A 21,102-nucleotide genomic window follows, 5' to 3' on the forward strand; every position below is an offset into this window, starting at 1 on the left:
TTCTTGGATGAGAAGCAAAACCTCTTCAAAGAAAAACCAAGAAAGTTGACAAAGTACCTCTGGGACATATTGCAGCGATTCACTTAGCAACGGCAACGCCTGCTGCCACCGATAGCCTCCCACCGACCTGTGCGCTCATCACACAGGGAGGGTCTCCTCAGGGTGCCGTCAGCCAAACAATGTCGGCTGGCGACCCCCAGGGGGAGGGCCTTCTCTGTGGGAGCACCCGCCCTCTGGAATGAGCTTCCTCTGGGGTTACGATTATTCCCCGACCTCCGGACCTTCCGCCGTGAACTCAAGACCTTTCTGTTTTACCGCGCAGGGCTGGCCTAATACACTACGGTTTTTAATTGGGTTTTTTTTTTAATCATTTCTCTATTATAGTTTTAAATGGGGTTAGCCAAATTGAATAAGATTTTTAAAATGTTTTTAATTCTATTTATAAAATTGTTTTTATGTTGGCTGTAAACCGCCCTGAGTCCTTCGGGAGAAGGGCGGTATAAAAATCAAATAAATAAATAAAATAAAATAAAACGGTGGGACAAATGGAGCAAAACTCACTTCATAATTGTTTTGCTTATCAACAGAAATGTTGGGGGGGAGCGGTCCATTGCGGTCGTTAAATCAAGGACTGCCGGTGCGCAACTTTTGCAACAGAGAAATGCCGTCGCCACACCTGGCAGCTCTTTTAAGTTACACATGTACCTTTAAATTTAATCTATTATAAATTTAACTCAACACCAGTGAAGCTTGTCCTACACTTCAGATAAAAAGGGTGGGTTGACTGCACCAACGTGAGCATTTTGCCTGGGTTTCTGATTTTAGGTTTATAGGCCTTAGGGCAGCTGGTGGACCAAAACGCAAGTACAACGTAGCAATATTTTAATAAGGTCCTATAATGAAATAAAGTGCTCAATAAAAGCCAGGGCGAGCGTTATGCTGAAATGTGTTAAAAGGCGGCCTGTTCATCGTGCAAGGTACAGGGTTGAAACCTGGACCGTTCTTGCAAAAAATATATATATTTCCTTGCTCAATCAAGCAAACACCTTTTGCCAACATTTTTATTATTACGGCAGGCGTGTGCCATGCAAATGAATTACAAGAAGCCAAACAAGTGAATTTCACTGCAGCCTGGGTATTATTTGTTCGCTATCCTTCTGCGTTTGTTCGAGGTCTATGGAAATGAAATGGCTTTTCATGCTGATGATAAGGCAGGCAAGCGGCCAAAACCCAGCCTTAGCTCTTCATGCTGAATGCAGAAAAAAAAAATAAAAAAATCTTTTGTGCAGGACACAACAAATTTGTGCTTTGAATCGCACAATCAGGAAAAAATTGGGGCACTGGCTACTAAAGGGAGGAATTTCCCTTTTGCCCTTAGCTCTCGACTTGGTCGATAAGGGGAAGCAGTCAAAGATTTATCATCCCTACAATTCTTTCCCTCCTGAATCAACCCCCTCAACAAACCCACAAATGGATCACAAATGTATGGAAGATTCTCCCACTTGGATTCTTCAGCAAGAGACTCTGTGGAGGCCATGAGCCTTTTGAGAGGACCACTAGCGCTCTGCACATCATTTTCATAGAATCATAGGGCTGTGTTGTGGCCTGCCAGATTCGGACAGTGAGGAGTTTGGGGAGGAACATGGGCCAGTCCTGGAGTCTGGGGAAGGCTCTGATGAGGGCTCTGCATCGGAGGCAGAGAGGGGGCCAGGGCAGGGAGGAGGCAGACAAACAGCTGGAGCCTGTTCCCAGTATGCACATGCACAGAGTTGCCAGACGAAGGGAACAGCTAAAGAACAAGGGTCGACTCAGGAGTAAAGCCACAGGTGGACGATGAAGGGCCCCTCCCAGAGGGAATAAAAGAGGAGCGAAAGGGGAGGGGAGTTTGCAGAAGACAATTAGCTAATTCCTGCATTCTTGTATCGGCCTGGCCACTCTCCAAGTCTCCAAGCCTGATAAAGATGAACTGTGAATTGTGAACAATCTTGAAAGACTGCGGGAGAGGAAAGACTTTGCTGGAGAGGAATTTGCTGTAAATTGAATAAAAAGGGTTTATCAGGACGAGGACTCGGCTTCATGCTACTGGGGAAGCCTAGGTCAGAACAGGCTGGAAGGAACCTCAGAGGTCTTCTAATACAACCCCCTGCCCAATGGTGGGCTGCAACCTGTTTAACGACCGGCTCTGTGAGTGCATGCGCGGCTAACGCGCTTACGCGAAGCATTCAAAATACAGCAATTTGAAGCTCAGCTGCTTGCCTTCAAAGGCAGCTCCAGTCAGTAGAAAAGTGGAGGCGCGGAAACCAGCTGTGTCATGCGAATCAGCTGAGCCAGAAAGACGGATATATAGGACAGGATAGGGCAGGAGTGGGTGGGTGGGGCCAGCTGATGGTTGGAACTACCGGTTCGTTAGAACCGGTCCAAACCGGCAGCAGCCCACCGCTGCCTCTGCCCAAAGCAGGAATCTTTATACCATCCCGGACAAATAGTTGTCCAATCTTTTCTTGAAAATCTCCAGTGATGGAGGAAGCTACTGGAGACAAGTCCTTCCACTAAGTTCTCACAGCCAGGAAATTTCTCCTTAGTTCTAGGTTGCTTCTCTCCTTGATTAGTTTCCATCTGCTGCTTCTTGTCCTGCCTTCAGGAGCTTCGGAGAATTTGACTTCCTCTTCTCTGCGACAGTTCATAAATTTGAGTCGGTTGCCAAGCGTCCGAAGGTAAATCACATGGCCATGGGGATGTTACAATGGTCATAAGTATGAAAAATGGTCATTACTTGCTTTTTTCAGTGCCACTGTAACTTTGAGCAGTCACTAAATGAAGTGTTGTAAGTCGAGGACTACCTGTACTGGAAGACTGCCACCACTTTCCCCTCCCTTTCTCTTCGTTAGACTAGACATGCCCAGGTCCTACAGCTTTTTCAATGTATGTTTTAGCCTCCAGACCCTCAAGAATCTATGGGGCTTTTCTCCCCACTCTTTCTAGGGTCCCAAACATGGAACTCTGCTAGATCAGAAGATAGCAAAGATGCTCCTTCACTCTGATCTGGCAGGAATAAATAAAACTGGGCCTCTGGTGGCTCAGACTGGTAAGACAGACTGTTATTAACAGCAGCTGCTTGCAATTACTGCAGGTTCAAGTCCCACCAGGCCCAAGATTGACTCAGCCTTCCATCCTTTATAAGGTAAGTAAAATGAGGACCCAGATTGTTGGGGGCAATAAAAGTTGACTTTGTATATAATATACAAATGGATGAAGACTATTGCTTGACATAGTGTAAGCCGCCCCGAGTCTTCGGAGAAGGGCGGGATATAAATGCAAAAAACAAAAAAAAGAAAGTGCTAGTATTTTTCATGGGGTATGATAAAACAGACCACAATTCTGTGGGAGATGGTGAGCTGTTGTCATAGGTGAGCTGTGTTAATCCATGGTGACAAATGTTATTTAGAAAAAATGCATCGGGGGGTGGGGGGACCCACAAAAGTTAAAAACCTCAGAAAGAGAAGAAGAAGAAGGTTTTTTGAAGGCAGCGTCTGCACGCCCCACTACAGAGCTCGGCACTCACAAAAGCTTTTACCTTTTAATCAAACCTCTCAAGTCGGAAAAAGTGTTACCGGAGTCCTGATTTTTAATCTGGGATGTCAATCTTATCATTCCATGTGCTACAGCCACGTTGCATTCGGCATACAATCTGCCTTTTTTTTTTTTTTCCTGCCTCTTCTAATCAGATGCTTTGCTGGCTTCACTTTTCCAAGAGGAACCGCATGTTCCCAATCTTAGAAAGATTATTTTATCTTTCTTTTCAGCGTTTCCTCTCCTTGTGGGCGACGCTCTGCAGTGGGGTGTGCAAACAGTGGCTTCCGAAAAGCCCAACAGCCCAACGGAGCTTGCCTCTCCTTCTGATGTTTTTTTTTTTAATCCTTGTTAAACCACCCAGATTCTCCCCTGTCAAAGTGGATGGCCACAGGAACTGAAGAAATGAGAAAAAACATGTGGTAGAACGTCAGGAGTAGAACGTTGAGAGGACATGCATCACCTTCCAGATTCTCCTTCTGCAAAGGGGAAAAACCTTGCCCGTTATATGGATGCTTTTGATCTTATCGTTCAGGAAAAAATTGATTTATTTCCCCCCACAGATCCTTCAATTTGAGGGTTTGAGGTGGAGACTCGGTTTCCTTCTCTGTGATTTTTTTTTTTTAAATGAAAGGAATTCCATAAGCAGGCTAGGTTCTTCCAGTTGCCATGGAACAGATGTTCTTGACGTATCTGCATTCTTACTTTTTTCCCCCCCCCTTTATAATCTCTTCTCTTTAAATGATTATACAGCATTGACCGGGCCTGCTAGAGGTGAGAGAATTATAAGTCAAGGCTCCTGTAAGGTACCCGCTGGGGAATGTTTTCTTTAATAGGATTTTCCTTCCCACTCATATGATAAATAAAAAGAGCAGGGCCTCGTTAGATCCTACGTCAAAGTAAAGCTAACGCCAAGGCAGAATTAACCCATTTGGAATTCAAGCGGCTGCCGGAGATATGTACTGACTTCCTGACCAGGTGTTCAAACTAACACAGGGCAGCCTAGACAGATTATTAAAAAAGGAGAAGGAAGGCTCAATTTTATTTGGAGGTGGAGTGGGAAAAGCCAATACAGGTGGGCCCTATGCTACAAAATGAATTTTAATGTGGAGAAAAGCTCAGTTTTATATTTAGGGCAGAAAAAATCAAAGTACAGGCGAGGCCTGGCTCAAAAACAGTCATTGTGAGAGGGACTTTGGAGTCCTAGTGGATGATCCCTTGAATATGAGCCAGCCGCGTGCAGCAGCAGCCAAAAAAGCTAAGACAATCCTGGGTTGTATAAACAGAGGCATAGAATCAAGGTCACGTGAAGTCTTAGTACCGCTTTAGAAAACCCTAATAAGACCCATGTGGAATACTGCAACCAATTTCGGTCACCATAGTATGAAAAAGATGCTGAGAGTTTGGAAAATATACAGAGAAGAGCAACTAAGATGATCAAAGGCCTAAAATCGTGATGGCGAACCTACGGCACGTGTGCCACAGGTGGAACGCAGAGCCGTATCGGTGGGCACGCGAGCTTTGCCCTAGCTGGCCAGCTAATTTCCGGGCTTTCCGGTCCCACCAGAAGTCGGGAAACAGGCTGTTTCCGGCCTCCGGAGGGACTCCAGGGGTGGGGTGGGGAAGGCCCGTTTTTCGCTCTCCCCAGGCTCCAGAGGCTTTCTAGGAGCCTGGGGACCCCTAAGGCCGGAAATGGCCTGTTTCTGCCAGTGGGGGTGGGGAAGGCCATTTTCACTCTCCCTAGAAAGCCTCTGGAGCCTGGGGAGGGTGAAAAATGGGTCTACCGGGCCCACCGGGCCATCACGTGCCAAAAGCAGGGGGAGTACGGGTGGGGGGGTCACATGCGTATACACGAGGTGCATTTAATTATGGGTGCAGGCACACGCACGCCTTACCCCCCTCCCATCACTATGCTCCCCCTATTGCATATTTATATGCAAGAATAGACAAACTAAAACTTCACAGCTTCTGAGGAGCATTTGAAAGTTAAGAGGCAAACCCAAGTAAAGATAATCTTCGACTTAGAATAGAATAGAATAGAATTTTATTGGCCAAGTGTGATTGGACACACAGGGAATTTGTCTTGGTGCATATGCTCTCAGTGTACATAAAAGAAAAGATACGTTCATCAAGGTACAACATTTACAACACAATTGATGATCAATATATCAATATAAATCATAAGGATTGCCAGCAACAAGTTATAGTCATACAGTCATAAGTGGAAAGAGATTGGTGATGGGAACTATGAAACGATTAATAGTAGTGCAGATTCAGTAAATAGTCTGACAGTGTTGAGGGAATTATTTGTTTAGCAGAGTGATGGCCTTCGGGAAAAAACTGTTCTTGTGTCTAGTTGTTCTGGTGTGCAGTGCTCTATAGCGTCGTTTTGAGGGTAGGAGTTGAAACAGTTTATGTCCAGGATGCGAGTGATCTGCAAATATTTTCACGGCCCTCTTCTTGATTCGTGCAGTATACAGGTCCTCAATGGAAGGCAAGTTGGTAGCAATTATTTTTTCTGCAGTTCTAATTATCCTCTGAAGTCTGTGTTTTTCTTGTTGGGACCAGTCATGCCACAACTATTCGAAATAATGATGCCCTTGGAAAACATGCTTTGCAATCTATAAAGCATGCCCCCCGATTCTCCAGGTCACAATCTAATTTTGAGGACATATTTATCCCCCTAAAGGTTAGCCATCACTGGCCTAAAACATATCAAGAATATTTGCAGGAATTGGATATGGCCAGTCTGAAGAAAATAAGAATTAGCGGTGACATGATAGCAGTTTTCCAATATCTCAGGGGCTGCCAGAAAGAAGAGGGAGTCAAGCTATTCTCCAAAGCACCTGAAGGCAGGACAAGAAGCAATGGGTGGAAACTAATCAAGGAGAGAAGCAACCTAGAACTAAGGAGAAATTTCCTGACAGTGAGAAGAATTAATCAGTGGGACAACTTGCCTCCAGAAGTTGTGAGTGCTACAACACTAGAGGTTTTCAAGAGGAGACTGGACAGCCATTTGTCTGGAATGGGATAGGGTGAGTTGGGCTAGAAAACCTCTGAGGTCCCTTCCAGCTCTGTTATCCTGATTTTTCAAGGCTTCTGCTCAATATGCTCTCCACTCTTCAGATCCGGATGGGTGGGTAAAAGTAGGGCGAGTAAGAGAGGGAGTGGACGTGGGGAGGGAAAAAAGAGAGAAAGCTTACAAAAATAAAATAGAATCCCAAGCCTCGAACAACAAAACATTAATCGATGCTAGGTGATGGAGGGTTTGGGGGTTGTTGTTTTTTTAAAGTGCAAAGAATTACTGGCTTCTGGCAACTTTTCCCTCCCCCTGTACTAAAAGCATTTCAATTAGACTTACGAGTGCCTGCCACCCAGTTCACCATCCTTCTCTGCAGTTCCTCTTTTTAATGCACAGTTTAAGTGGCTCTCATTAAAGCTCCTAATAAAGGAGCGCATTTTAAGTGATTAGCACCAATAACGTGGCAACCCATTAACGCTTCCCTCCACGGGTTCTGCCACCCTCCCAGTGTGCCCATTTAGAGCTCAGCTATTCATTTTGCGCATTACTCCCAAGCTTCTGCTAAGTTCTGAGCATCTTTGCAGCACGGGGGAAGTGCGGGGTTAATGTTAGGTTCGGTTTCTCCCCAGACAGTGCCACACCATCTGAAACTTCCAACTGCAGCAGGGGAATTTATTCTGACGATCGAAATACAGAAGCCACTGTGGTAAACAGACTTTAAGGTGAATTCATCCTTATAAAAACTGTGGACAACATGAGCGCATAACGCAGCCATTCTCCCTTCTCTCTCTCCCTTCAGTTTCACGTTTGATCGACATTTAGAATACAAAGGGAAATTCAAAAATGGGATACAAAACTAGAAGCAGAGGGAGGGAAAAAGAAAAAAAAATGGTGTAAAGAGAGAAACAGATGGGGACTGCAGCCAAGAAATGAAAAGACGCTTGCTCCTGTGGAGGAAAGCTATGGCAAAATTAGACAGCGTACTAAAAAGCAGAGACATCACCCTGCCAATGAAAGTGTGTATAGTCAAGGCTCTGGTTTTCCCAGTTGCAATGGATGGCTGTGGAAGCTGGACCGTAAGAAAGGCTGAGTGCCAAAGAATGGAGGCCTTTGAACTCTGGTGCTGGAGAAGACTCCTGCAAGTCCCTTGGACTGCAAGGCGAACAAACAAGTCAGTCCTAGAGGAGATCAACCCTGAGTGCTCTTTAGAAGGCCAGATCCTGAAGAGGAAACTCAAATACTTTGGCCACCTAATGAGAAAGAAGGACTCCCTGGAGAAGAGCCTGATGCTGAGGAAGATTGAAGGCAAAAGAAGAAGGGGACGGCAGTGTTGTGTCTCGTCCGATCTCACCACAGCCGAGGCCTTCTTATCTGCTTCTGAACGCGGAGGAATGTCCTAGTATGCCTCCCGGCCCCAGCCCTGGCTCCATGCCCAGACAGGCCGAAGAAGAGCAAGTATCTCCAGCCCCCAGCTCTGGCTCCATGCCCAGAGAAACGGAGCAACTAGACCCCTCCCCCTCCTCCACAGCATGTGAGCCTGTGGGAGGTCAATTACCAACAGCTGCAGACTGGAGTGACCCTCGCGTCAGAAGACTTGATAGGCGGAGGCAACAGAAGGAAGGGAGGGGCAGGCCTGGATAAGTGCTGAGTCATGGAGCCACACCCCATGGCCTATATAAAGGATCTGCTTTCTGGCATTCTCTGAGTCAGGCAAAGTCTAAACATATCTTGCTGAAGTCACTTTCTGGTCTCCTGCCTGCCCTGAGGACTTTGCTAGGACTTTGGCAGAGCTGCAGAGGCACGCCTGATTCGGATTTCCCTGACCCGGCCGTCAGCAGAGGAGTGGGACACGACAGGCAGTGACAGGATGAGGTGGCTGAATAGAGTCACTGAAGCAGTCAGCGGGAGCTTAAATGGACTCCAGAGGATGGTAGAGGACAGGAAGGCCTGGAGAAAACGTTGTTCATGAGGTTGCGGTGGGTCGGACACGACTTTGCAACTAACAACACCAAAAGAGGGAAAAGGAAAGAAAAAGGCACCAACTTCCAACTCTCTTTAGCACAGAAAATAACATTACAGCCTCAACTTTTTACTTTTTACACAACAGGGCCGGAATAGCTCAGGCTATTAAGAAGCCTGTTATTAGAACACAGTAGCCTGCAATTACTGCAGGTTCAAGCCCGGCCCAAGGTTGACTCAGCCTTCCATCCTTTATAAGGTAGGTAAAATGAGGACCCAGATTGTTGGGGGGGCAATAAGTTGACTTTGTAAAAAATATACAAATAGAATGAGACTATTGCCTTATACACTGTAAGCCGCCCTGAGTCTTCGGAGAAGGGCGGGATATAAATGTAAACAAAAACAAAAACAAAAAACAGTACGTACTAGCCATTTATGTAACAAACCTATCTAATTAGCAAAAACAAAATCAAAGTTTCATAAATTTTCTTCATTGCAACCACAAAATCCAAACAGAAACAAAGTTAAATATAATCTCTTCTTTGGATAAAAGAATCTATTTGATCATCTCTGCTTCTCCATGCTATGGGGAATAATAATTAAGATTAAAATATAGAAGAGAGAGAGAGAAAGAAAGAATTCTTTATTGGCCAAGTGTGATTGGACACACAAGGAATTTGTCTTGGTGCATATGCTCTCAGTGTACATAAAAGAAAAGATACGTCATCAAGAATCATAATGTACAACACTTAATGATAGTCATAGGGAACAAATAACCAATCAAAATCATATTAGGAAACAGTCAATATAAATTCTAAGAATACCAGCAACAAACTTACAGTCATACAGATATAAGTGGGAGGAGATGGGTGATGGGAATGACGAGAAGATTAATAGTAGTGCAGATTTAGTGAATAGTTTGAGTGTGTTGAGGGAATTATTTGTTTATTATTTATTTATTATTTGTATAAAACTGTTCTTGTGTCTAGTTGTTCCGGTGTACAGTGCTCTATAGCACCGTTTTGAGGGTAGGAGTTGAAACAGTTTATGCTCAGGATGTGAGGGGTCTATAAATATTTTCAAGCCACTGCGGTAAACAGGCTTTAACGTTAACTCTGTCAAAGTGCTGTCCCGGTGCCTGGAAGCCGTACGGGTCTGGATGGGGAGAAACAGACTCAAGCTCAATCCCTCCAAGACGGAGTGGCTGTGGATGCCGGCATCCCGGTACAGTCAGCTGCAACCGCGGCTGACTGTTGGGGGCGAGTTATTGGCCCCAATGGAAAGGGTGCGCAACTTGGGCGTTCTCCTGGATGCACGGCTGTCTTTTGAAGACCATTTGGCGGCCGTCTCCAGGAGAGCTTTTTACCAGGTCCGCCTGGTTCGCCAGTTGCACCCCTTTCTTTACCGGGATGCCTTATGCACGGTCACTCACGCTCTTGTCACTTCTTGTTTTGATTATTGCAATGCTCTCTACATGGGGCTATCCCTGAAGTGCACTCAGAGGCTCCAGTTAGTCCAGAATGCAGCTGCGCGGGTGATCGAGGGAGCCACACGTTGCTCTCGTGTAACACCGCTCCTGTGCAGTCTGCACTGGCTACCTGTGGTATTTTGAGTGCGCTTCAAGGTGTTGGTGACTACCTTTAAAGCACTCCATGGCTTAGGGCCCGGGTACTTACGGGACCGCCTGCTGTTACCTTATGCCTCCCACCGACCTGTACGCTCTCACAGAGAGGGTCTTCTCAGGGTGCCGTCCGCCAAGCAATGTCGGCTGGCGGCCCCCAGGGGAAGGACCTTCTCTGTTGGAGCACCTACCCTCTGGAACGAACTTCCCCCTGGTTTGCGTCAACTACCTGACCTTCGGACCTTTCGCCGTGAATTGAAAACACACTTGTTTATCCAAGCGGGACTGGCCTAAATTTTTTAAACTTTTTGAATTTTAATAATTTTAATTGGGGTATTTTATGAATTTTATGGGTTAAATTTAACGGTTTTAAATTTTCGGCCATTTATAGAATATGTTATTTTAACTTTCTGTTTTAATCTGTATATTGTATTGTTTTTATATCTGGCTGTACACCGCCCTGAGTCCTTCGGGAGAAGGGCGGTATAAAAATCGAAATAATAAATAAATAAATAAATAAATTCATCCTTACAACTGTGAGCAACACAAGCGCATAATGCAGCCATCTCGCTTCTCCTATCTCACAGTCCTCTTTGGAGCATTGATAGTTTTGGAGAGAGCAGGATCCATTCTCGTACAATTTAGTTTAAATTCTCTCTCTCTCTGCTGACTTGAGGAGTTAAGGCCAGTGGCTACAGACACATCTACGTTAAATCTATGGAATCAAATTAGCAATTTGTTGCTGTTGTCACAAGCAGAGCTGGGAGGCTAGGAAAAGACTGGCTTCTGAAAATATGACACTTAATTCTTAAGGAAATTACTACGTTCTCAATTGTCCTTAAAAATCAAAATTGGGATTTAGCAGAACGAGCAGCTCAGCTTCGTCTCCTGAAATAAGAAGAGTACATTTTCAATCTTCTGGGTTTGTGTGTGTTTCTTTAACATCCCAGGTAACATCTGTAACATTAATTAATTCGATATAGTGCAATCCTGGTATTGCCAGCTAACCCATTACCGAAGGGAAAAGCTTAAGTGCATCTCAGATGGATGTGAGATATATATCAGGCGATCCAGATTAATGTGGGATGGCTTAGTCAGCAATTTCCAGGTATAAGAATACAGAAAGCCAAGTGGCAGTAAACGCCATTCTTTTTTTTAATGAAAAGGAGGATAGGGGTGACATGAGAACAGTCTTCCAGTATTTGAGGGGCTGCCACAAAGAAGAGGGGGGTCCCACTTATTCTCCAAAGCACCAGAAGGCAGGAGAAGAAGCAACGGATGGAAACTAATCAGAGAGAGAAGCAACTTAGAACTAAGGAGGAATTTCCTGACAGTTAGAATCTGGGCTGCATAAACAGAGGGATAGAATCAAGATCACGTGAAGTGTTAATGCCACTTTATAATGCCTTGGTAAGGCCACACTTGGAATATTGCTTCCAGTTTTGGTCGCCACGATGTAAAAAAGATGTTGAGACTCTAGAAAGAGTGCAGAGAAGAGCAACAAAGATGATTAGGGGTCTGGAGGCTAAAACACATGAAGAACGGTTGCAGGAACTGGGTATGCCTAGTTTAATGAAAAGAAGGACTAGGGGAGACATGATAGCAGTGATCCAATATCTCAGGGGTTGCCACAAAGAAGAGGGAGTCAAGCTATTCTCCAAAGCACCTGAGGGCAGGACAAGAAGCAATGGGTGGAAACTCATCAAGGAGAGAAGCAACTTAGAACTAAGGAAAAATTTCCTGACAGTTAGAACAATTAATAAGTGGAACAACTTGCAGGCAGAAGTTGTGGTTGCCCCATCACAGGAGGCTTTAAGGAAGAGAGTGGACAATCATTTGTCTGAAAAGGTATGGGGTTTCCTGTCTGAGCAGGAGATTGGACTAGAACAGGGGTCTCCAACCTTGGTCCCTTTAAGACTTGTGGACTTCAACTCCCAGAGTCCCTCAGCCAGCAAAGCAAATTCTGGGAGTTGAAGTCCGCCAGGCTTCAAGTGGCCAAGGTTGGAGACCCCTGCCATAGAGTCAGTTTAACACAGACTTCCAAATTCTATTCTGGAACACAACGTAGGTCTACATCTTCTTATGGGCAATCGGGATCGAGGGAGTTTTTTTGGGCTGACGGAAATGGCGCTTTTTATAAAAGCCTGACATATGACCAAGAGAAAATGGTATGAATAAAAAAAAAAAATTGGTTTGCGACTCTCATTTTCCAGTCACTGGTTTTCAATATGTTATTTCTATTTTGTGCAATGTCGCCGAAGGGAATGGCTTCTTAAGAGACGGGCGTGATGATTTCCTTCATCCGGACACCTCATGTATTTTTTCTATTTATTTGACATTGAAGGGGCAGCCCAATAACTGCCTGCCTGCCTTTTTATTGTTCATTCCCTCCACCATCCAAATAGTCAGTTAGGTAAGAGTCAAGAGTCAGGCTTCACTCTTGGTCTGTATCCCACGGGTACTGAAAAAACCAAGAAGCGAAAATGCAGTTGAATGGAATAGAATAGAATAACAGAGTTGGAAGGGACCTTGGAGGTCTTCTAGTCCAACCCCCTGCTTAGGCAGGAAACCCTACACCACTTCAGACAAATGGTTATTCAATAGCTTTTTAAAAACTCCCAGTGTTGGAGCAATCAAAACTTCTGAAGGCAAGTTGTTGTTTTTTAATTTGCATTTATATCCCGTCCTTCTCCGAAGACTCAGGGCAGCTTACACTATGTCAAGCAATAGTCTTCATCCATTTGTATATTATATACAAAGTCAACTTATTGCCCCCAACAATCTGGGTCCTCATTTTACCTACCTTATAAAGGATGGAAGGCTGAGTCAACCTTGGGCCTGGTGGGACTTGAATCTGCAGTAATTGCAAGCAGCTGCTGTTAATAACAGACTGCATTAGTCTGTTGAGCCACCAGAGGCCCTAAGTTGTTCCACTGGTTAGTTGTTCTACCTATCAGGAAATTTCTCCTTAGTTCTAGGTTGCTTCTCTTCTTGATTGGGAGAGTTGTTTAGTGAAAACGTATTACGGGCAGTCCTTGACTTACAACAGTTCATTTAGTGACCGTTCGAAGTTACAAGGGCACTGAACAAAAGTGACTTATGACCACTTTTCACACTTACGACCGTTGCAGCATCCCCGTGGTCACGTGATCAAAATCCAGAATATGGGCAACCGGTTCCTATTTATGGCGGTCGCAGTGACCTTCTGACAAGCATAATCAATGGGGGAGCCAGATTCACTCAATAACCGTGTCGGTAACTTAAGAACCACAGTGACTCACTTAACAACTGTAGCGAGAAACGTGGCAAAATGGGTCAAAACTCACTTAACTGTCTCACTTAACAATGGAAATTTTGGGCTCAAATGTGGCTGTAAGGACTACCTGAAGTTAATAGCAGATTCTGCTTAGCCCAAGCCGAAGTGATTGTCTTAAACATTGTAAATGGCCCTGGGCCTCATTACATAAAGAAGCTTCCGTTGAGGTTTATATTATAAAAATATGGCCTCAGCTCTTTTAAGTGAGTCTTCCGCTATTTCTCCTTGGCGCTCACTTTATCTTGATTATTTTGAAGAATAGAGAAGTCAGGTGTAATAGAACAGCTACTCACAGTTATATTCCTAACGACAGTTAAGAAGGCAAAAGGACACTAAGACAAAAGTCTATGCGTGACGGAAGAAAATTGAAACCTATTGAATTTAAGACAGATAAATTATCGTCCTTTTGATAGAAGCATTTCACTCGCAAGTAAAATTTTCGCAGGCGAAAGTTCAGGACTGCTCCCAGTAAAAATACTGTGTATTTTTTTTTATTTGCATTTATATCCCGCCCTTCTCCAAAGACTCAGGGGGACTTATAATGTGTTAAGCAATAGTCTTCATCCATTTGTATATTGTATACAAAGTCAACTTTTTATTGCCCCCAACAATCTGGGTCCTCATTTTACCTACCTTATAAAGGATGGAAGGCTGAGTCAACCTTGGGCCTGGTGGGACTTGAACTTGCAGTAATTGCAAGCAGTAATTGCAAGTATTAAACCAAGGGTCCTCAAGCTTTTGGGCACCAGGGACTGGTTCCATGGAAAAACTGTTTTCCACAGAACTGGCTTCATCTGGGCACATGCAGTAGCGTGTGAAACTATTCCTTCCTCTGGTCCATGGAAAATTGTTTTCCACTGATCAGGGAGAATGGTTTTATGTGTTACCATATTGGCAGGATGAGCAAAATGCCTTGAACCAGTAGTTCACCCAACGCTTTCTTCACCGCGGAACCCCGTTAAATAACTTTTTGTGGCCAGGGACCCCCCCGAGTCTTAACTGAAGATTTGAATCATAACATTTCTTCAAGCCTTCGCAGAGCCCGTGACGACCTCACACCCCTCCCTGGATCACAGATTGAAAACCACTGCTTTAATCTAAAAGGCTTAGGAGAGAAACCTCAATGGCTAATTTTAGAAGGCATGATATGTAAACTGGTCACAGGGTACCACAAATCGATGCACCTCATACAGAAGCGATCGCAATCATCCTGTATCGCTTCATGCATATTCTCAGCTTATGTAGCATCCAAACTTGTGTAACATTATTGATTCATTTGCCCCCAAATTAGTCCTTGAGCAGGCACAGAGTCAACCCCTTTGATGTACTTAATCCTCTTACCTTTGGCCAGTCTTTCCAGCCTCTTGCCGTGTTCTGGAGGTATAGCATACCTGGCAAAGGAAAGAAAAGCTCATCAGAAAAATTAAGCCTAGAATTTCGGCTCCCAAATCGATTCATTAGGAATCTGTTGGCAGAAGTTGGTTCTTTGCCCTTCACAAGCCACTAGCCAGGAGTTTTCCCCTATCAAAACGTCTCTTTCCTTCTGATCATTATTGCAAACATGAATAACAGAATAACAGTGTTGGGAAGGACTTTGGAGGTCTTCTAGCCCAACCCCCTGCCCAAGCAGAAAACTCTACACCAGGGGTCTGCAAACTTGGCTCTTTTAAGACTTGTGGACTTCAACTCCCAGAGTTCCTCAGCCAGCAAAGCTGGGAGTTAAAGTCCACAAGTCTTAAAAGACTTGCAAGTTTGCAGACCCCTGTCTATGCCATCTGTCCAGTCTCTTCTTAACAATCTCTAGTGTTGGAGCACCCATAGTTTCTGGAGGCAAGTCATTCAACTGATTAATTGTTCTAACTGTTAGGAAATGTGTCCTTATTTTGAGGTTTGAATAGTTTCCATCCGTTGCTTCGTGTCCTGCCGCGTTCTGGTCCTTTGGAGAATAGGTTGACCCCCTCCCCACCTCTTCTTTGTGGCAGCCCCCGAGATATTGGAACACAAGATCCTGCAGTTATCTTAACCACCACAAGATCATGGAAGATTAACCTCTCGTTCGGAGTCCCACTTTCCCAAAGAACAAAGAGAAGGTGGTGGCTAAACGGTTAAAGCGGAGTGAAAAACATTCTGCCGTTGAATATATTAGCTCAGAAAAAGTCTGTTTCAGGGTAAAGAAAGTCCATTTTGGATACTCTGAAGTCTATTCTTTTATTTCCTCTTGAAAGTCCCAGAGGAAGGGAAGAAACACAGAAGTAGGTTCCAACATGTGTTTATCCCACATATGAGTTTATCCTATATAAATGTTTTAAATAAATAAGCGAAATCCCCTTTGGGTCCATCCTCCTGAGGAAGCCTGGACATGATGAGTGAAGAGAACACAGTCCAATAGAATTTGGAAAACTTACGTAAGGTGACCACTGCCCCTGTAGAAACTATCACCTTCACGCCTACAAGCACCCAAACTTTGATCACGTGACTGGGAGGGGGGCTACAACAGCCAAAACTTTGAAGACCAGTTGTAACTACTATCCATTCAGCAGTCCTGTAATTTTTTTTTTTTTTAATTTCTATCCCGCCCTTCTCCGAAGACTCAGGGCGGCTTACACTGTGTTAAGCAATAGTCTTCATCCATTTGTATATTATATACAAAGTCAACTTATTGCCCCCAACAATCTGGGTCCTCATTTTACCTACCTTATAAAGGATGGAAGGCTGAGTCAACCTTGGGCCTGGTGGGACTTGAACCTGCAGTAATTGTAATTGCAGGCAGCTGTATGTTAATAACAGGCTGCATTAGCCTGTTGAGCCACAAGAGGCCCTTTGAATGATCACTGAACAAATTATTATTAAGCAAGGACTATCTGTGCACAAATGGGCTTTCCTTATCAAGCTCGTGTGTGTGTGTGTGTGTGTGTGTGTGTGTGTGTGTGTGTGTGTGCGTGCATGCCTGGGTCTCTTTGAGCTTGGTTATTTTCTTGCAGACGTTTCATTCCCAAACTAGGTAATATCATCAGGTACAATCAAGTTCAGAAAGTACCAAGAACTCGGCAGTCTCCTCCTCCTCCTCCTCCTCTCTCCGCAAACCCCACTCCCTTGTAGCACTGTCTTACATATGAGCTTGGTGGTGCTTTGGATCAGTGCTAGAAGGGAGTGTGGGGTTCGCTCTGTTTATATACATATGGCTTGTCTTGATGATGTTACATAGTTGGGCAGTGAAACTATAAAACTCAGAAAACACCAAGGACGACCTCCTCCTTCCCCCCTTCCTCCTCTCCTCCTTTCTTCTTCCTCCTCCCTCTCATCCCTCTGTTCCTCCCCCTCTCTTCCTCTTCCACTCCTTCTTTCTTCCTACTCCTCCCTCTTTCTCTCTTCTTTATCCTCCTCCTCCTCTTCTCTCCTCCTCCTCCCTCTCCTGTTCTTCTCTCTTCCTTCTCCTCCTCTCCTCTGTGAGAAGGTTGGGGAGGAACATGGGCCGGTCCTGGAGTCTGGGGAAGGTTCTGACGAGGGCTCTACGTTGGAGGCAGAGATGGGGCCAAGGCCGTTTGACAGTTGTCAGCTCCCTTTGGAATCGGACATCTTTGAGGCAGAAGAACAGCTGGATTCTGTTCCTAGTGTGTGCACACGCAGAGCTGCCAGGAGAAGGGAACAGCTAAGGAACAAGGGTCGACTCAGGAGTAAAGCCACAGCTGGTCGGTGAATGGCCCCTCCCGTAAGGAATAAAGAGGAGCGAAGGGGAGGGGAGTTTGCAGGAGACAATTAGTTCATTTGGGTGAAGATCTGTTCCTGCATTCTTGCCAAGTATTGTCGGTTGCAGTGTGGAGTCTGAAAGATATCAGCCTGGCCACTCTCCAAGCCTGATAAAGGTCGGTAATTGTGAACTGTCTTGAAAGACTGTGGGGGAGGAAAGACTTTGCTGGAGAGGAATTTATCAGGTGCTGCTGGGGAAGCCTAGGTCAGAACATGCTCCTGTCTTCCTCCTCCTCCCTCTCTCTTCCTCCCTTTTCTACTTCCTCTCCTCAAACCCCACTCTCTTCTAGCACTGGTGACATCACCCAGTTGGTTCATGAAACATCTGCAAGAAGACCACTAAGCTCAGAGAGCACCAAGGAGCCCACCGTTCAATCCTGAGCTACAAATATTCTCTTCTATCCGTACGTTCCTGTGTTTCCCATAGGAGAAAGCCTCTTTCACTGACAGCTACAAAGCCTCCTAAAACATTTTTTTTTTTTAAAGATATATCCCAAACTTTCTACAGATCAAAGTGATGTTTTCCCTCTGAAGTGATCAGTAAGCTCAGGCTCTAATGTTTAGTGGGCGATCCAGAAAGAAAAGATGGACACAAAGGAGCGCTGGGACATTACCTTTAACTTCTGTCTGTTTTGCTTGTCTTGAATTTTAATTTTTTAAAAGCCATTTTTCACTAACATACAACAAATAAAACAATGAATAAATTAGTCCAGATCCAAGCGCTTCTTCCGGTGGATTAGCAAGAAATGAGCTATCCTATTTCTTCTGGGAATGTGTTGAAAGTTTGGGGCGCATTCACTGTTAGAGGAGGCAGTCAACGATGAATGCCATTCTTTGGATTACGATGCTATTTTTACTTAATTACCGCCTGTAATTGGGAGTTAGAAAGATAAGATTAATTGAATTGTGAGGCTGTTGAAGTTAATATTGTTGGAACGTGGCTGCCCTGTTATCATAGTCTGCAGAAGTGCTTAACTGAATTCTAGAGAGATGTCCCACCGAATTAGTACGGAGCAGCTTGGATAGGAAGTCAGAAAACTGCATTAATTGAGTTTAAAAATCAGGAAAGGGAGAGGAAAAAAAATTGCAGTTTTGCCAGTCATGGTTAAGAGCCACCAGCATACTGTTGCTCAGAAGAGGGGGGGGGGCACTTATTATTTTCTTTCAAAGTCAGAAGAGAAAATGAACTACGGGGTCCTTGTCGCTCTCTAAGCTTGCTTGTTTTCTTGCAAACGTTTCAATACCCCTAACTAGGTAACATCATCTGTGTTAGAAGGGAGTGAGGTCTGTGGAGAGGAGGAGGAGGGGGGGAAAGAGGAGGAGGGGGAGGGAAAAAGACTATGGGGTCCTTGGTGCTCTTTTAACTTCTTGCAGACATCTCCTTACTCAACTAGGTAACATCATCCGTGTTAGAAGGGAGTGAGGTCTGTGGAGAGGAGGAGGAGGGGGAGGGAAAAAGACTATGGGGTCCTTGGTGCTCTTTTAACTTCTTGCAGACATTATTATTATTATTGTTGTTGTTGTTGTTGTTGTTGTTGTTGTTGTTGTTGTTGTTGTTGTTGTTATTATTATTATTATTATTATTATTATTATTATTATTTATTGAATTTCTAGACTGCCGTTCTCCCGAAGGACTCAGGGCGGTGTACAGCCAGGCTAAAAAACATACACAATATACAATTTAAAAAACTAAATTAAGAAACTTATTACACAATTGGCTGAGAAATTAAAATATATAAAATCTAAAAAACTCAATTTAAAACATAAATAGAATTTAAAATTTAAAAACTAAACAGTTTAAAAAGCTTAAGCTAGCCCCGCGCGAATAAACAAATATGTTTTCAATTCGCGGCGAAAGGTCCGAAGGTCAGGTATTTGGCGTAAACCAGGGGGAAGTTCATTCCAAAGAGTAGGAGCCCCCACAGAGAAGGACCTTCCCCTGGGGGCCGCCAGCCGACATTGTTTGGTGGACGGCACCCTGAGAAGTCCCTCTCTGTGAGAGCGTACGGGACGGTGGGAGGCATGAGGTAACAGCAGGCGGTCCCGTAAGTAAGTAAGACATCTCCTTACCCAACTAGGTAACATCATCTGTGTTAGAAGGGAGTGAAGTCTGTGGAGAGGAGGAGGAGGGGGAGGGAAAAAGACTATGGGGTCCTTGCTGCTCTTTTAACTTCTTGCAGACATCTCCTTACCCAACTAGGTAACATCAACAGTGTTAGAAGGGAGTGGGGTTTGTGGGGAGGGGAGAAGAGGGGGAGGGGGAAGGAGGAGGCGACGACCGTGGGGTCCTTGATGCTCTCTGAGCTTGGTTGTTTTCTTGCAGACGTTTCATGACCCTAACTACCAATAGGTAACATCATCAGTGCTAGTCCTGACAAATAGTGCGTGCGTGTGTGTGTGTGTATTGTGTAGAGCCTAAGAACACCCACTGATCCAACGATCGTGGCAATGAATTCTGTAAGGTTCCATAATATATTCATTTTGGTTTACAAAGGCAGGATGGCTTAAGAGAAATCACTGTTGGGGTCTGCAGTGCTCTCTGAGCTTGGTAGTTTTCTTGCCAGATGTTTCGTGACATGACTAGGTAACATCACCAGTGTTATCAGGGAGTGGGGCTCTCTGTTTACCTACAAGTGGCTTCCCTGTCAGTGTTGTTGAAAGTGTTCTTGGTGGTTCCTTGATCAGGCTGTTGCTTAACGTTTGAGTAAACAGTATACCAAACCCCGCTCCCTTCTTTTTTTTTTTTTAATTTGAATTTATATCCCGCCCTTCTCCGAAGACTCAGGGCGGCTTACAGTGTATAAGGCAATAGTCTCATTCTATTTGTATATTTACAAAGTCAACTTATTGCCCCGCCAACAATCTGGGTCCTCATTTTACCTACCTTATAAAGGATGGAAGGCTGAGTCAACCTTGGGCCTGGTGGGACTAGAACCTGCAGTAATTGCAGGCAGCTGTGTTCTAATAACAGGCTTCTTACAGCCTGAGCCACACCGCGGCCCTGATGTTGTTACCTAGCACCGATGTTGTTACCTAGTAAGGTCATGAAATGTCTGCAAGGAAACAACCAACCTTAGAGAGGATCCAGGACTCCACAGCTCCATCGTAAGCGACAAATATTCTTTTCTCTTGAGAGAAAGAAAGCCACAGTCTGTCTTCAGGGCAAAGAGAAGCTCCAAGTCTGGTGAGCAGCTTTGTGTCCCAAGTTAGGAAACGAATCAGGCTAGGTAGTCCTCAACTTACAACCACTGGTTTAGTGACCAATTGAAGTTACCATGGCACTACAAAAAGGGATTCATGACTGTTTTTCCACATTTCACCGTTGCAACATCCCTGTGGTCACATGATCGAAATTTAGATGCTTGGCAACTGATTCATAGTTATGACGGTTGCGATTGTCCGGGGATAGCTACAGCACTTATATATATATATATATATATAATTTCCAATTTATATATATATAAATATATTTCCAAAGCTGGCTGAGGGATTCTGGGAGTTGAAGTCCACAAGTCTTAAAGTGGCCAAGGTTGGAGACCCCTGCTCTAAGCGGTTTACAGAGTCAGCCTCTGGCCCCCAACAATCTGGGTCCTCATTTTACCGACCTCGGAAGGATGGAAAGCTGAGTCAACCTTGAGCCTGGTGAGATTCGAACTGGCAAACTGCAGGCAGCCGGCGGTCAGCAGAAGTCGCCTGCAGTGCCGCACTCGAACCACTGCGCCACCAGGGCTCGTGTGATTCCCCCTTCTGCAACCTTCTGAGAAGCGAAGTCAACAGGAAAGCCAGATTCATTGAATAACCTAACTCAACAACTGCAGCCATTCGCTTAACGTGGCAAGGACGGTCGTGAAATGGGGCAAGACTCGC

At 44.7% G+C, this 21,102-nt stretch overlaps 1 protein-coding gene across 3 annotated transcripts in view; it reads right to left on the reverse strand.

Moving 5' to 3' along the window:
- The window catches only part of KDM4B (lysine demethylase 4B), a 299,919-nt gene that overhangs the window by 173,459 nt on the left and 105,358 nt on the right, over positions 1 to 21,102 (reverse strand). For 2 of the 3 annotated variants that reach the window (XM_058163587.1, XM_058163588.1), the window contains exon 7: positions 14,830 to 14,879. In XM_058163587.1, coding sequence (XP_058019570.1) covers positions 14,830 to 14,879 — 50 coding nt within the window. Of the gene's footprint in view, positions 1 to 5,744; positions 8,592 to 14,829; positions 14,880 to 21,102 lie in introns of those variants that run through there. The other variant, XM_058163589.1, reaches the window with a different exon arrangement.

The sequence above is a fragment of the Ahaetulla prasina genome, chromosome 1 (genome assembly GCF_028640845.1).
Source record: "Ahaetulla prasina isolate Xishuangbanna chromosome 1, ASM2864084v1, whole genome shotgun sequence".
Lineage (NCBI taxonomy): Eukaryota > Metazoa > Chordata > Lepidosauria > Squamata > Colubridae > Ahaetulla > Ahaetulla prasina.